This window comes from Lynx canadensis, chromosome B3 (genome assembly GCF_007474595.2).
Source record: "Lynx canadensis isolate LIC74 chromosome B3, mLynCan4.pri.v2, whole genome shotgun sequence".
Lineage (NCBI taxonomy): Eukaryota > Metazoa > Chordata > Mammalia > Carnivora > Felidae > Lynx > Lynx canadensis.
Genome location: NC_044308.2, coordinates 146,738,385 through 146,754,016, shown reverse-complemented (window position 1 = coordinate 146,754,016; position 15,632 = coordinate 146,738,385). Strand labels below are relative to the sequence as shown.

General features: G+C 42.6%; 1 gene segment (V, D, J or C); it reads left to right on the top strand.

The window, feature by feature from the left end:
- The first annotated feature begins 4,580 nt into the window (after window positions 1-4,580).
- Window positions 4,581-15,622, top strand: LOC116737921. The segment is given in 3 exon segments: window positions 4,581-4,678; window positions 4,780-5,190; window positions 15,396-15,622. Coding segments are annotated over 3 exon segments (684 nt in total).
- Window positions 15,623-15,632: the final 10 nt, after the last annotated feature.

Here is a 15,632-nt window from a genome sequence, read left to right as displayed (position 1 = left end):
TTCCCCTCTCCTAGGGGTGGGATTCACTGTGGGGTGGCGTGGCCCGTCTGGGCTACTTGCACACTGCCAGGCTTGTGATGCTGGGGATCTGGCGTATTAGCTGGGGTGGGAAGGCAAGGTGCACGGCGGGAGGGGGGGCAGGCTTAGCTCGCTTCTCCTTAGGTGATCCACTTCAGGAGGGGCCCTGTGGCAGCCGGAGGGAGTCAGATCCGCTGCAGGAGGTTTGGCTCCGCAGAAGCACAGAGTTGGGTGTTTGCGCGGAGCGAGCAATTTCCCTGGCCGGAACAGGTTCCCTTTGGGATTTTGGCTGGGGGATGGGCGGGGGAGATGGCGCTGGCGAGCGCCTTTGTTCCCCGCCAAACTGAGCTCTGTCGTCCGGGGGCTCCGCAGCTCACCCTCCCTTTGTCCTCCAGCCTTCCCGCTTTCCGAGCAGAGCTGTTAACTTATGACCTCCCAGACGCTAAGTCGTGCTTGCTGTCGGAACACAGTCCGTCAGGCCCCTCCGCTTTTGCAAGCCGGACTCGAGGGCTCTGCTTGGCCGGCGAGCCGCCCCTCCGCCCCGGCTCCCTCCCGCCGGTCCCTGGAGCCCGCACCGCCTCGCCGCCCTTCCTACCCTCTTCCGTGGGCCTCTCGTCTGCACTTGGGTCCGGTGACTCCGTTCTGCTAATCCTCTGGCGGTTTTCTGGGTTATTTAGGCAGGTGTAGGTGGAATCTAAGTGATCAGCAGGACGCGCGGTGAGCCCAGCGTCCTCCTACGCCGCCATCTTCCTGCGCCTCCGCCATATAATGTATTTAATGTAAGTGGCAATAAGTTGGCGGAGGAAAGAGTCTATATATGCAGGCAGCCTCCGTGTTACAAGTTAATTGTTTAAGTGCTGGTCTCCAGGACAGGCTTGTGAACGCAGCAGTGAAGTTACCCACTAGGCTGCACGAACCTTTCCTGCTCCACACCATCTACGCTGACCCGTCCAGTACGTCTTCCACAAATGCACTTGGAATACGTTAATAAAAGTTTGAAGGCACAGGTGAAATAAACCTGTAGGCCCAAGATGGAGCCGCCCCTGACTGCCTCCTCAGCAGGACAAACTTCCGGATCCCTTTAAATGCTCGGCTTGACCAGAACCGCAGTGTAGCCAGGCAGCCAGTCCTCAAAACGCCAAGCAAACTCTAGGTTCCATGCTCTGCTCGAGGTTCCCAGTTCCTCGAGAGCTTTCTGTCATCTCCCTTTTCTTTTTGAGAAGCCTGGCTAGAGGTTTATCAAATTTGTTTATTTTTTCAAAAAACCAACTCTTGGTTTCGTTGATCTGCTCTACAGTTTTTTTTTTAGATTCTATATTGTTTATTTCTGCTCTGGTCTTTATTATTTCTCTTCTTCTGCTGGGTTTAGGCTGTCTTTGTTGCTCTGCTTCTATTTCCTTTAGGTGTGCTGTTAGATTTTGTATGGGGGATTTTTCTTGTTTCTTGCAATAGGCCTGCATTGCAATGTATTTTCCTCTCAGGACTGTCCTCGCTGCATCCCAAAGCATTTGGATTGTTGTTTTTTCATTTTTGTTTGTTTCCATATATTTTTTAATTTCTTCTCTAATTGCCTGGTTGACCCATTCATTGTTTAGTAGGGTGTTCTTTAACCTCCACCCTTTTGGAGGTTTTCCAGACTTTTTCCTGTGGTTGATTTGAAGCTTCATAGCATTGTGGTCTGAAAGTATGCATGGTATCATTTCAATTCTTGTGTATTTATGAAGGGCTGTTTTGTGACTCGGTATGTGATCTATCTTGGAGAATGTTCCATGTGTACTCGAGAAGAAAGTATATTCTGTTGCTTTGGGATACAGACTTCTAAATATATGTCAAGTCCATCTGATCCAATGTATCATTCAGGGCCCTTGCTTCTTTATTGACTGTGTGTCTAGATGATCTATCCATTTCTGTAAGTGTAGTGTTAAAGTCCCCTGCAATTACGACATTCTTATCAAGACGGTTGCTTATGTTTATGAGTAATTGTTTTATATATTTGGGGGCTTCGTATTTGGTGCATAGACATTTATAATTGTTAGCTCTTCCTGATGGATAGATCCTGTGATTATTATATAATGCCCTTCTTCATCTCTTGTTACAGCCTTTAATTTAAATTCTAGTTTGTCTGATATCAGTATGGCTACTCCAGCTTTCTTTTGACCTCCAGTAGCATGATAAATATTTCTCCATCCCGTCACTCTCAATCTGAAGGTGTCCTCAGGTCTAAAATGAGTCTCTTGTAGACAGCAAATAGATGGGTCTTGTTTTTTTATCCATTCTGATACCCTATGTCTTTTGGTTGGCGCATTTAATCCATTTACATTCAGTGTTACTATAGAAAGATATGGGTTTAGCGTCTTTGTGATGTCTGTATGTTTTATGCTTGTAGTGATGTCTCTGGTACTTTGTCTCATAGGATCCCCCCTAGGGTCTCTTGTAGGGCTGGTTTAGTGGTGATGAATTCCCTCAGTTTTTGTTTGTTTGGGAAGACCTTTATCTCTCCTTCCATTCTAAATGACAGACTTGCTGGATAAAGGATTCCCGGCTGCATATTTTTTCTGTTCATCACATGGAAGATCTCCTGCCATTCCTTTCTGGCCTGCCAACTTTCAGAAGAGAGATCGGTCACGAGTCTTATAGGTCTCCCTTTATATGTTATGGCACGTTTATCTCTAGCTGCTTTCAGAATTTTCTCTTTATCCTTGTATTTTGCCAGTTTCACTATGATGTGTCGTGCAGAAGATGAATTCAAGTTACATCTGAAGGGAGTTCTCTGTGCCTCTTGGATTTCAATGTCTTTTTCCTTCCCCAGTTCAGGGAAGTTCTCAGCTATTATTTCTTCAAGTACCCCTTCAGCACCTTTCCCTCTCTCTTCCTCCTCTGGAATACCAATTATGTGTATATTATTTCTCCTTAGTGCATCACTTAGTTCTCTAATTTTCCCCTCATACTCCTGGATTTTTTTATCTCTCTTTTTTTCAGCTTCCTCTTTTTCCATAATTTTATCTTCTAGTTCACCTATTCTCTCCTCTGCCTCTTCAACCCAAGCCGTGGTCATTTCCATTTTATTTTGCAGCTCGTTTATAGAAATTTTTTAGCTCCTCCTGACTATTCCTTAGTCCCTTGATCTCTGTAGCAATAGATTCTCTGCTGTTCTCTATCCTGTTTTCAAGCCCAGCGATTAATTTTATGACTATTATTCTAAATTCACTTTCTGTTATATTGTTTAAATCCTTTTTGATCAGTTCGTTAGCTGTTGTTATTTCCTGGAGATTCTTTTGAGGGGAATTCTTCCCTTTGGTCATTTTGGATAGTCCCCAGAGTGGTGCATACCTGCAGGGCACTTCCCCTGTGCTGTCTTGAATAACTGGAGTTGGTGGGCGGGGCCACAGTCAGACCTGATGTCTTCCCCCAGCCCACTGCTGGGGCCACAGTTAGACCGGTGTGTACTTTCTCTTCCCCTCTCCTAGGGGCAGGATTCACTGTGGGGTGACACGGCCCATCTGGGCTACTTGCACACTGCCAGGCTTGTGGTGCTGGGGATCTGGCCTATTAGCTGGGGTGGATAGGCAAGGTGCACGGGGTGTGGCAGGGGCAGGCTTAGCTGGTTTCTCCTTAGGTGATCTGCTTTGGGAGGGTCCCTGTAGCAGCGGGAGGGAGTCAGGCCTGCCGTCGGAAGGATGGATCCGCAGAAGCACAGCGTTTGGCATTTGCCCGGTGTGAGCAAGTTCCCTGGCAGGAACTGGTTCCCTTTGGGATTTTGGCTGGGGGATGGGCGAGGGAGATGTCGCTGGAGAGCCCCTTTGTTCCCCACCCAACTGAGCTCTGTCATCCCCGGGGCTCAGCAACTTTCCCTCCCGTTGTCCTCCAGCCTTCCCGCTCTCTGAGCAGAGCTGTTAACTTATAACCTTCCAGATGTCAAGTCCTGCTTGCTGTGCAAACACACTACATCTGGCCCCCGGCTTTTGCCAGTCAGACTTGGGGTCTTTGCTTGGCTGTCGGGCCGCCCCTCTGTCCCGGCTCCCTCCCACCAGTCCGTGGAGCGCGCACCACCTCTCTCCACCCTTCGTACCCTCTTCGGTGGGCCTCTCATCTGCGCTTGGTTCTGGAGACTCCGTTCTGCTAGTCTTCTGGCGGTTTTCTGGGTTATTTAGTCAGGTGTAGGTGGAATCTAAGTGACCAGCAGGACACGGTAAGCCCAATGTCCTCCTACGCCGCCATCTTCCCTAGAATCCCCCTAAAACTTCAAATATTAAAAAATAAAATAAAATACTGCGTGATCATGATGTTGAGGTAAAATTTTCTTAAAGAATATGCTGAAAGCTCCATGAATGAAGGTAAAAGTGCAAAACTGAATAAGAAAAGAATTATTCATATTGTCACTCCGCCACCCACACAAACTAATCTAGAAGTGCATCCCTAACCCTGTCGTTCACTTTTCAAGAATCATATCTAAGTCTGGAGTTTGATATATATGTCAGAGAACATGCAAATGGGGCCCTCTCTGTGCTTATAAAGGCAGCCCAGCACTGACCCTGCAGCTGGGAGAAGAGCCCCAGCCCAGGGAGTACCAGGTGTTTCCATTCTGTGATCAGGACAGAACACAGACACCCCACCATGGAGTCTGTGCTTGGCTGGGTTTTCCTGGTTGCTCTTTTAAAAGGTAATTCATGGTGAACAGGAGACACTGAGTATGTGAGTGGATATGAGTGAGAAACAGTGGATGTGTGACAGTTTCCTGACAAAGATATCTTGCGTCTGCAGGTGTCCAGAGTGACATGCAGCATTGGAGTCTGGGAGAGACCTGGTTGAAGCCTGGGGGATCCCTGAGACTCACCTATGTTGCCTCTGGATTCACCTTCAGTAGCTACTACACGAAATGGTTTCACCAGGCTCCAGGAAAGGGGCTGGAGTGGGTTGCATATATTAATACTGATGGAAGTAGCACAAGCTATGCAGAATCTGTGAAGGGTCGATTCACCATCTCCAGAGACAACTCCAAGAACACCCTGTATCTGCAGATGAACAACCTGAGGGCCGAGGACACGGTCACATATTACTGTGCAGTGAGGGGACCTTGCTGGGAGCGCAGACACAAACCTCTCTTCAGGAGGGGATCAGCACCACCAGGAAGTGCACATTATGCACAATTCTGGTTTGTGTTCCCAGGCGCAGGTGCATATGGAGATTACAGGAAGGTTTCCTGTCAGGGTCTGGGGTTTCCTCTCCACACAGCAGTTTCCCCAGGGAGCCTCCCTGGTTTCATGATTCTGTGTTTACCTATTAACTCTCTGAATTGGCAACTGTGTTGTCATAGGAAAACTACACTAACGTGTACAAAGACATAGTTGTTTGCACTTGCTTACTCCTGTCCCTTAAATAAGTGAATTACAGATATCCTGAGGCACAACTGATAAACCTTTACAAGAGCCCCGGATGCACTCCCTGTGCAGCCAGGACCACAGGATCCCACAGCTCCTCCTTATCCTCACCCAGCCCTATCCCAAACAACGTGACCCTTCCATCATAGCACTTTGCTACTCAGGACCTTAAATGAGCTACAGCTTTATTCTATTACTCTAAATGAGAGACAAACAATCTCCATGTATGAGTCAAGATTCCCCTGAGGAACAGAACCCAAAGGACATTGGTTTCCATGACTAAATAGGTTGCGAAGTCCCATGATCTACTGTCACAAGCTGAAGACATAGGAAAACCAGTGATGTAAATCTTGTCTGATTCTAAACTAGTGTCTAGTCTCAGAACGTGGAGAGCTGATGATGAAACTCTCAGAACAAGGGCCAGAGAAGACCAATGTTCCAGTTCAAACAACACATGGGAAGTAAAAATGAGGGAATTCTTCCTCTCTCTGCATCATATTCTACTCAGAACTGTAATGGAATAAGTGATACCCATGCAGAAAGAAACCATGGATGGAAATGCCAATCTCTTTGGGAAACACATTACAGACATCCACAGAAACATTGGGGGAATCTGCGCACCCATGACGCAGTCAAGATAACCCATAAAGCTAATCATGACAAGTCAACCTCCTATAAACAGGGAGCTCAAAGACTGTATATTTAAAAGTCGATGCCATCATTGAGGTGAAGCCTGGTGGGCATAGCAGAGCTCCTGTGTAGAAGGAGGACAGAGGTCAATGGGGGGTACTTTGGTCTGAGTATCTCCTTGTTCCCATGGAGAGAGACAGTTCCCTTCTTGGAATGTATTTGCGAGAGTGGGCTTTGCCTCTCCTGTGACAGGAGAGCTGATAGGCACCATGAAACTTCCATAATCATTAGCATAGGAGCCTTGGCTGAGAGAAGCTTACTAGATGCTGTCTTCTTGTTCCTCACCATGAATCCAAGCCCCTAGTGTTTATGCAACTGCCCTTCTGGGATAACCAGCTCCAGCCACAGCACATGAAGACCCTCTCCCAGAGGATCAGTGGGGTCCCTGTCATATTGACTTCATACAATTTGGAATTTTGAAACCAAGCCTGAGCTCCTGAGATAAAATAAGAGCCCTGTGCCACTAGGTGGGGAGATGGGTTGGAAGATCTAAAGCTTTAAATATTTATACCCAAAAATGAAAGCACTGAAATATATAAATCAGTTAATAAGAAACATAAAGAAACTCATTGATAATAGACAATAGTAATAATAGAGAACGTTAACACTCCACTTACAGCAATGGAAAGACAATCTGAGCTGAAAATCAATAAGGAAACAATGGCTTTCAAAGACACATGGACTGAATGGACTTAACAGATATATTCACAACATTCCATCCTAAAGCACCAGAATACACATTCGTTTTGAGTACACATGAAACATTCTCCAGAACAGATCACATACTATGTCACAAATCAGCCCTCTACAAGTACAAAAAGACTGAGATCATTCCATGCGTATTTTCAAACCACAACACTATGAAACTTGAAGTCAACCACAAGAAAAATTTGGGCAACACCACAAATACATTAGGTTAAAGAACACTGTAGTAAAAAATGAGTGAGATTATCAGGAAAATAAAGAAGCAATAAAAAATACATGTAGCAAATGAAAATGAAAACATGCCAGTGCCAAACCCTCTGGATGCAGCAAAGTTGATGGAAGATGAAATGTATAGCAGTACCGGCCAAACTCAAGAAAGAAGAAAAGTCTCAAACACACAACCACTTTACAACTAAAGAAGCAAAAAGAGAAGAGCACATGAATCCTAAAGCCAGCAGGAACAGGTAAACAAAAAATATTAGAGAAGAAATAAATGATATAGAAACAAACAAAAACAGTAGAACAGATGAATGAAACTATAAGTTGCTTTTTTAAGAATAAATAAAAATTAAAAACCCAAACTTAGCAAAGTCTTAGGGCAGACTTAGCAAAAACAAAAAAGAAAGGATGAAAGTAAATAAAATCAGAATTTGAGAGGAGAGATTGCAACTAATACCACAGAAATACAACTCTGAGAAAATAGTTTGGAAATTTATATGCCAACAAATGGGGCAATCTGGAAGAAATGGATAAATTCCCAGAATAATGTAAACTACCTAAACTGAAAAAGGAAGAAATAGAAAACGTGAACAGACTGATAATGAGCAAAGAAATTGAATCAGTAATCAAAAATCTACTGACACACAAAAGTCCAGGGCCAAATAGCTTCCCAGGTGAATTCTACCAGATATTTAAAGAAAGTGTAAAAATTCTACTTAAGTAGAATAGAATATTCCAGTCTTCACAAACTCTTCTAAATAATAGAAATGGAAAGAACACTTCCAAATTCATTCTTATAAGGCCAGTATGACCACGGTTCCAAACCAGATTAAACCCCACTAAAAATGAGACTTTCAGGCCACTAGCCCTAATGAGCAAGAATGCAACAATTGTCAAGAAAATACTGGCAAATTGAATCCAACAATACATTAAAATGATCCTTTAACAAGACCAGGTGGGATTTATTCCTTGGCTGTAAGCATGGTTCAACAGTCACAAATAAATCAATATAATACATACCATCAATCAGAGAAAGGATACAAATGATATGACCCTCTCAATAGATGCAAAAAAAAATTTGACAAAGTACAGCATCCTTTCTTGATAAAGCCCTCAACAACGGACAGAGCAAACACACCTCGACATCATAAAGTCCATACATGAAAACCCCACAGCTAATACCTCAGTGGGGAAAAAAAATTTTTCCTTTACGGTCAGGAACACAAGAGGGATGTCCACTCCCATCATTGTACTTAACATAGCACTGGAAGCCTTATCCTCAAAAACAGACAATAAATAAATGAATAAATAAATGAATAAATAAAGGCATTCAAGTTGGAAAGGAAGAAGTCAAACTTGCCCTCTTCACAGATGACATGACACTCTATATAGAAAACTCAAGAATCCACCAAAATATTGCAAGAACTAATACACAAATTCAGCAAAGTCACAATATACAATATCAACATAGTGAAATCTACTGCATTTCTACACAGCAATAATGAAGAAACAGAAAGATAAATCAAAAAATCCATCCCGTTTACATTTGCACCAAATATAATAGGATACCTAAAGTGTTAAAATATCTATACTCTGAAAACAGTAAAAACGGTGAAAGAAACTGAGGATGACACAAAGAGATGGAAACACCTTCAATGTTCATGAATTTAAGGAGCAAGTAGTGTTGAAATGTCTATGCTACACAAAGAAACGGGAGACTTCATGATTATGGATTTCATGCTATATTACAAAGCTGTACTTATCAAGACAGTAAGCTACAAGCACAAAAGAGATACATAGATAAATAGAACAGAATAGTAAACCCAGATATAGATTCACAAATGTATGGTCAACTCATCTTGGATGAAGTAGGAAAGACTATGTAATGGAAAAAAAAGATAGTCTTGTCAACAAAGAGTGTTGGGAAAACTGGACCAGAACATGCAAAAGAATGAAACTGGACCACTTTCTTACTCCATACACAAAAATAAATCCAAATGGGTGAAATACCTAAATATGACACAAGAGACCATCAAAATCCTAGAGAGGAACACAGGCAGCAAACTCTTGGACATCAGACATAGTAACTTCTTACTAGACGAGTCTCGAGAGGCAAGGGAAACAAAAGCAAACTTGAACTACTGGGACCTCATCAAAATAAAAAGCTTCCGCACAGCTAAAGAAACAATCAACTAATCTAAAATGCATCCTACAGAATTCAAAAAGGTGTTTGCAAATGACATATCTGATAAAGGCTTACTATCAAAAAACTATAAAGAACTTCTCACAATCAACACCAAAAATACAAAGAATCCAGTGAATAAATGGACAGAAGACATGAGGAGACATTTTTCCAAAGAAAGCATCCAGATGGCTAACCGACACATGAAAAGATGCTCAGCATCAGTCATCAGGGAAACACAAATCAAAACTACAATGAGAGATGAGTGCACACATGTCAGAATGACTACAATTACAACTCAGGAAACAACAGGTGGAGATGAGGATGAGGAGAAAAGGGAAACCTTTTATACTCTTGGTGGGAATGCAAAGTGCCCAGACCATTGAAGAAAACAGTTTTAAAACTGAAAAATGAAACTAACTTGCACTCCAGCAATTGCTCTACAAGGATTCATCCAAAGGATACAAAACTTCTGCTTTGAGGAAGCACATGACCCCAATGTTTACAGCAGCATTAACAATGACAGCCAAACTGAGGAAAGAGACCAAAAGTCCACCGAGTGATGAACGAGCTATATGCACAGAAGGGAATATTACTCAGTCATAAAAAAGAATGGATCTTGCCATTTGCAAAGATGTTGATGCATCTAGAGGGTATAATGCTAAACGATGTAAGTCAGTCGATGAAAAACAAACACCATATGATTTCCTCATATGAAGAATTTAAGAAACACAACAGATGATCCTAGGGGAAGGGTAAAAAGAGCAAGAACTCATAAAAAACTCTAAGGTTAGAGACCAAACTGAAGGTTGCTGGAGGGCAGGTGTGTGGGGGATGGGATAATGGGTGATGGGGATTGAGGAGGCCAGGTGTTGTGATGCGTACTGGGTGTTAATGTAAGTGATGAACCAATAAATTCTACTATTGAAATTAATATTACACAATATGTTAACTAACAAATTTAAAAACAAACTTAAAAAATTTAAAAAGTGGAAAAAAAGAAGGGAGAATTGTTGTCACAAATTGTCATGAACATGGAATCTAAGGTAGTGAGTCTGACATCTTGCATTTACTCATTTCATTCCTAACAGGTAGTAGACATTAATTAACATACTCATGAATTTTCACAGCGGTGCCAGGTGGGCTGGGATTCAAACTACAGCTGCCCTTCCCAACTCCACTGTGCCCACACATCATAGGCAGCTTGTCCAGACACCTGCACAAGAACCCAGGTTGGGCCTCAGCAGGGACCCACATACACATAACTGGAAAGTGTGGGGACTTGATGCTTCCTGAGAAGTTCTGGGTTTCCTCCCCAGACTTGCTGTCTCAGTTCCCTTGTCTTCCTTTCCCATCTCTTTTGAAAAGAATCATGTCTCCTGTTACTGGTGTATGAACGTGTTTTCTATAAACATTCAATATGACAGATCACTTACAAAGGGACAATAAAAAAGGCCATATGGTGCAGCCTGCCTCACAGCTCCTATCACCCAATGTGGCAGAGTGCAAATAAACTTAAATATGCATTGGTAAAAACTGAACAGCACGTTGAAAACGCATTAACAGATGAGAAGCCTGGAAGAATTCCACGAATGCAGATATGAGCTCCCCTTGGAAGGAAGAAGAAAAATTTTAGTCCCAAACACGGAAGAGTAAAATAATTTTAGGAAATGATAAAACGGTTGCAGTGTGTTCTATTCATGAAGTGTCTGACAGTGACAATGCACAACATGAATTTTCAGGGTTTCACATAGAATTGCAAAGGAAAAATCTTGTGTCAAGAACTCGATTGTGTGCACAGAGCTCAACAGCTCCTGAGACATAAAGAAAGCCCGCCACCTGGAAAGGTAAATATGTTTTTGACCCCAGGAGCACATCTATGAAATCTGATGAGCATTCTGGCGCAAGAGACACAGCACAGCAATTCTTGTGAAATTTGACTTCAATTTCAGCATGAGAACAGAATTTCCATATATTATGATAAAACCATGCGATGAAAATGAGTCCCTAGAGTCTATAAACTTAAAAACAAACAACAAAACACTAAGTCTCCAGAGACCAATTAGGGAACAAGTCAACATTGAGATAAACCAGATAAAAAGAATACTTTTAGTTACATTGTAAATCAAGAAATGAGTGGGGTGCCTGGGTGGTTCCGTTGGTTAAGTTTCTGATTTCAGCTGAGGTCTTGATGTCAGGGTTTGTGAGACTGACCTGTTGTCAGGCTCTATGCTAACAGCTCAGAACCTAGAGCCTGCTTCAGATTCCTTGTCTCCCTCACTCTCTGCTTTTCCCACTCACGTTCTGTCTCTCTTTATATATATCAAGAATAAACATTTTTAAAAAATATTAGTCACAAGCAATCAATCATCAAGAAAACAAAAATTATAGTTAAGAACACAAGACGCATAAAAAGAAATGGTATAATTTCACTTTGTGAAAATCAGATACGTTTTTGTGCCCACGTGACAATCAATTGTAAGGTAAGTTACAGAGTAAGAGACAATATTCACAAATTGCATAAAGACCGAGGGACCTGCATCTTGAATATGCTAAGAAGCCTCAACAGTCAATAGGAAACAAGGAAACAAACCTCCATAAAACAAGCAAGCCTTGTGTAGTAGAAGTCCTATCCTTGAGGTAATAGACACATTAGGTACGGACTGGAGAAGACTCTTCATGCCATCAACTGTCAAGGAAATTCAAATCAAGAATGCAATAGATGCCCTATACACACATCCCTATGGCTCCGGAATGAAAACAACACTGACAACAACATCCAGGTGAGAATCCAGCACACTTGGGGCCTCAAACAATGCAGGAAGGATTGAAAAATAAACACCAGCTCTGGAAAATCTTTGGCTGTTGCTTATGAAATTGTACAAGGGTGACTTAACATGTAACCTGGCAATGCCAATCCCAAATATTTGCCCCCAAAGAATGAAACCCCATGGTCACAAAATAAGTGGTGTGTAAATATTTATAGCATCCTTCTTACTGTTAGAGCTAAGAATAAGGCAAAAGTCTTTCTAAATATAAAGGAATAAACCAAGTATGAAACTTCCATCAATAGGATGCTTGTCCAGAGAAATGTGACACTACTGATGCACACCTGAAACCAGGTGAACATCAGAGACATGATGTGGAGGGAAGGACTGTAGTCTCAAAGATTACAAAGGTGGTGTGGCCTGGGACATTCACACAGCCAGCCCAGGGTGACAGTGTATGGTTGGGTTTCTTTATCTCTTTCTGCCCAACACTCACATGATAAGTTCCTCTGCCTCATGTTGAATGCTGTCCTGCGTTCAACAATGCTCTCATGTTTCAACACTCCACAGACTAAACCCTACAACCTCGGACTCCTCTGAATGGAGAGTTGCTGAGGCCATAATCTTATATGTGTTCTGACAGGAGCTGTTCCCTCCACTGTCCCAGGCTCTGGCTCTCTCCTGCATGTAAGCAGGAGTAGGTTAGGAATCTTCCACTGAATCCATTTGTCTCCTGCACCTGACTCTCCCACAACATGAGGCCCAGACCTTCCTCACACTCAGCTGGAAATGAATTCACTTGTACATGAACAGATCTGCACCTCGGTTTAGTGGACCAGCTCCACCTTTCCCTGGACTAAACTCTGGGCAAAGGTCTGCAGCTACAGGTGTGGACAAACAGGATTCTCTCCTCACTCAGTTTGGAAACTGAGGGCTCAGTTTAAGAGGGGGTGACAGCTTCACATCTTTTTGGCTTGCTTGTCCTACTGGCACAAGACCCCTGCCATATAAGTCAGGTCTGGAGCGACCAGGTTCCTAGCATCATTGACATTGAAAAAAACAAATAATCTGGTGAAGAAATGGTCAGAAGACATGAATAGACATTTTTCAAAGAAGACTTCCAGATGGTGAAAAGACACGTGTAATGAGGCTCATTGTCACTCATGGTCAGGGAAACATAAATCAAAACCAGAATGAGATAACACCTCACACCTGTAAGGATGGATAAAATTAACATGGTGGGAATGCAAACTGGTTCAGCCAATCTGGAAAATAGTGTGTATATTCCTCAAAAAAAATTAAAAATAGAACTATCCTGTGATCAAGCAATTGCTTTACTAGGTATTTATCCAAAGGATACCAAAATACTGATTTGAAGTGGCACAGGCACCCCAATGTTTACAGAAGCCCTAGCAACAATAAGCAAATTGTGGAAGAGCCCAAATATCCATCAAGAGACAAACACATAAAGAAAATGTGGTAAATATATACAATGGAATATTACTCAGCCATCAAAAAGAATGAAATCTTGCCATTTACAACAATGTGGGTTGTTGTAAATGGCAAGATCTTGCCATTTACAAGATCTTGCCATTTACAACAATGTATTAACCTAAGTGAAATAAGTCAGTAAGAAAAAGTCAAATATCATATGATTTCACTCGTATGTGGAACATAAGAAACACAACATAGGGGAAGGCAAAATAAAATAAGATAAAAACAGAGAATAGGATACCGGAAGAGACTCTTAAATACAGATAACAAACCAAAGGAGGTGGGGAAGGTGGGCTAAAAGGGGGGTGGGCATTAAGAAGGGCACTTGTTGAAATGAGAACTAGGTGTTATATGTACGTGATGAATCACTAAATTCTACACCTGAAATCAATACTACACTGTAGGTTAACACACTTGTATTTAAATTTAAAATATTACAATAAAATTAAATACATACATATATGCACTATTGGGAGTACCTCAAAATACCAAGCTTCTGCACAGTGAAGGAAACAATAAGCAAAACTAAAAGGCAACCTACGGAGTGGAAGAAGATATTTATAAATGGCATATCCTCAGGGTTAGGATCCAAAGTATGTACTTTTTTAAAATTATTTTCACTTATCAGTACAGAGTGTGTGTCCATGCATACTTTGTGTGAGAAGCAAAACTCGTGTATTGTGGTAAGATCTCACTGAAACTGAGATCCACCCTCTTCACTAAATTTAACCATACAATACAGTATTGTTAACTACACATGTAACATTGTGGAGAAGACCTCTAGAACTTAGTCGTCTTGCATAACAGAAAATCACAACCCTTGATATCTAACCCTCATTGCCCCTCGCTGCCAGCCCCTGGCAACTGCCACTCCACTCTCTGTTTTATTGTTATCAAAACGCAAATTCAGCTGCCTGTTGCTGGAAAGGTCAACGTTCAAAGTTTTAGTTTTGGTGGGAAAGGAATTTGAGCTTTATTCAGAAGGCCAGCCACTGGAGAGAATCCAGACTCTTGTCCAAAAGCCACCTCTGAGGGTTTCTGCCTGACCCAGGGGTTTTTAAAGTAGTAGAGGGTACTTAATCAAACAAGGGAGTTCCATTGTTGATAACGTCTTTTGATCATGTGCAGATTCCATGGTACAAGCTGCCAAAGTTACCTCAACTCCCCTGCATCTCCAGCTGAGGAGGGAATGACACATGCATGGGAGGAGACTGCCAGAGGCCTGGAAATAACCCCAATAAGGGATTAGAGTGGAAAAACCTTGGGGCTCACATATGGTCAGCAGTATTTTCTGTTCTCACCAGCTGGCATAAAAAATACTAAAATACAACCTTGTAGTTCACCAAGCATCACACAGAATACTGGCAAATGTTTTCCTCAGTAAACTCAGAGGAAGCTTGAAACCAAAAACTGAAAGAAACAAATTGCTTCAAAACTAAAATCTAACCAGAATGAGACACGAAAAACGACAAAGCTATTTTTTTCATCACCTATAAAGGTAAAATTGACAATGTCCACCTACACATCCCAAGGAAGTAGGAAACAGTGGTCTCCATAATGAGGAAAAGTAATCAGAGAAAATAACCCAGCAATACCACAGGACATTGAATTGGTAGAGAAGTTCAGGGTGTTAAATATGCATATCCCATATTCACTAGCTTGAGGAAAGATGGAATGTGTTGAATAGAGCCGTGTTTCTGGGTCCAAGTCCCCACTATGTCCATGTGAGCACTCTTGAACTGGCCCACCTGCCTCTCCCACATCCACCCCACCAGAACTGATGTGCAGGGTCACCCAATGCCACACCCTGTGACTGTTACCTAACCCCACAGGTGGCCCCCAGGTGCAGGGTGCTGGCCACCTGGCACAGCCCTCTGTTCTCTCAGATTACCTAGACCTGGATTTGCTGAGGATCCTCCATTTATCCATTCTCACTGGCAGATGTCCCTGAGCAGGAGCATGAGGCTGGCAGAAGGCCAGGTCACCCTGAGGGCATACCTCTTACTATTTGCACTCTGGGCAGTGCTGGCTCCTGTCCAGGATTCTCAAGGGCGTCCCTCATGGCGCTACATCTTTCTGAGGTGGTAATTCCCAAGAAGAAGCTGCACAACAGCAAGGGCATTCAGATGACTGGCTGGCTGTCCTGTAGCCTGTGTTTTGGGGACTAGAGATACGTTA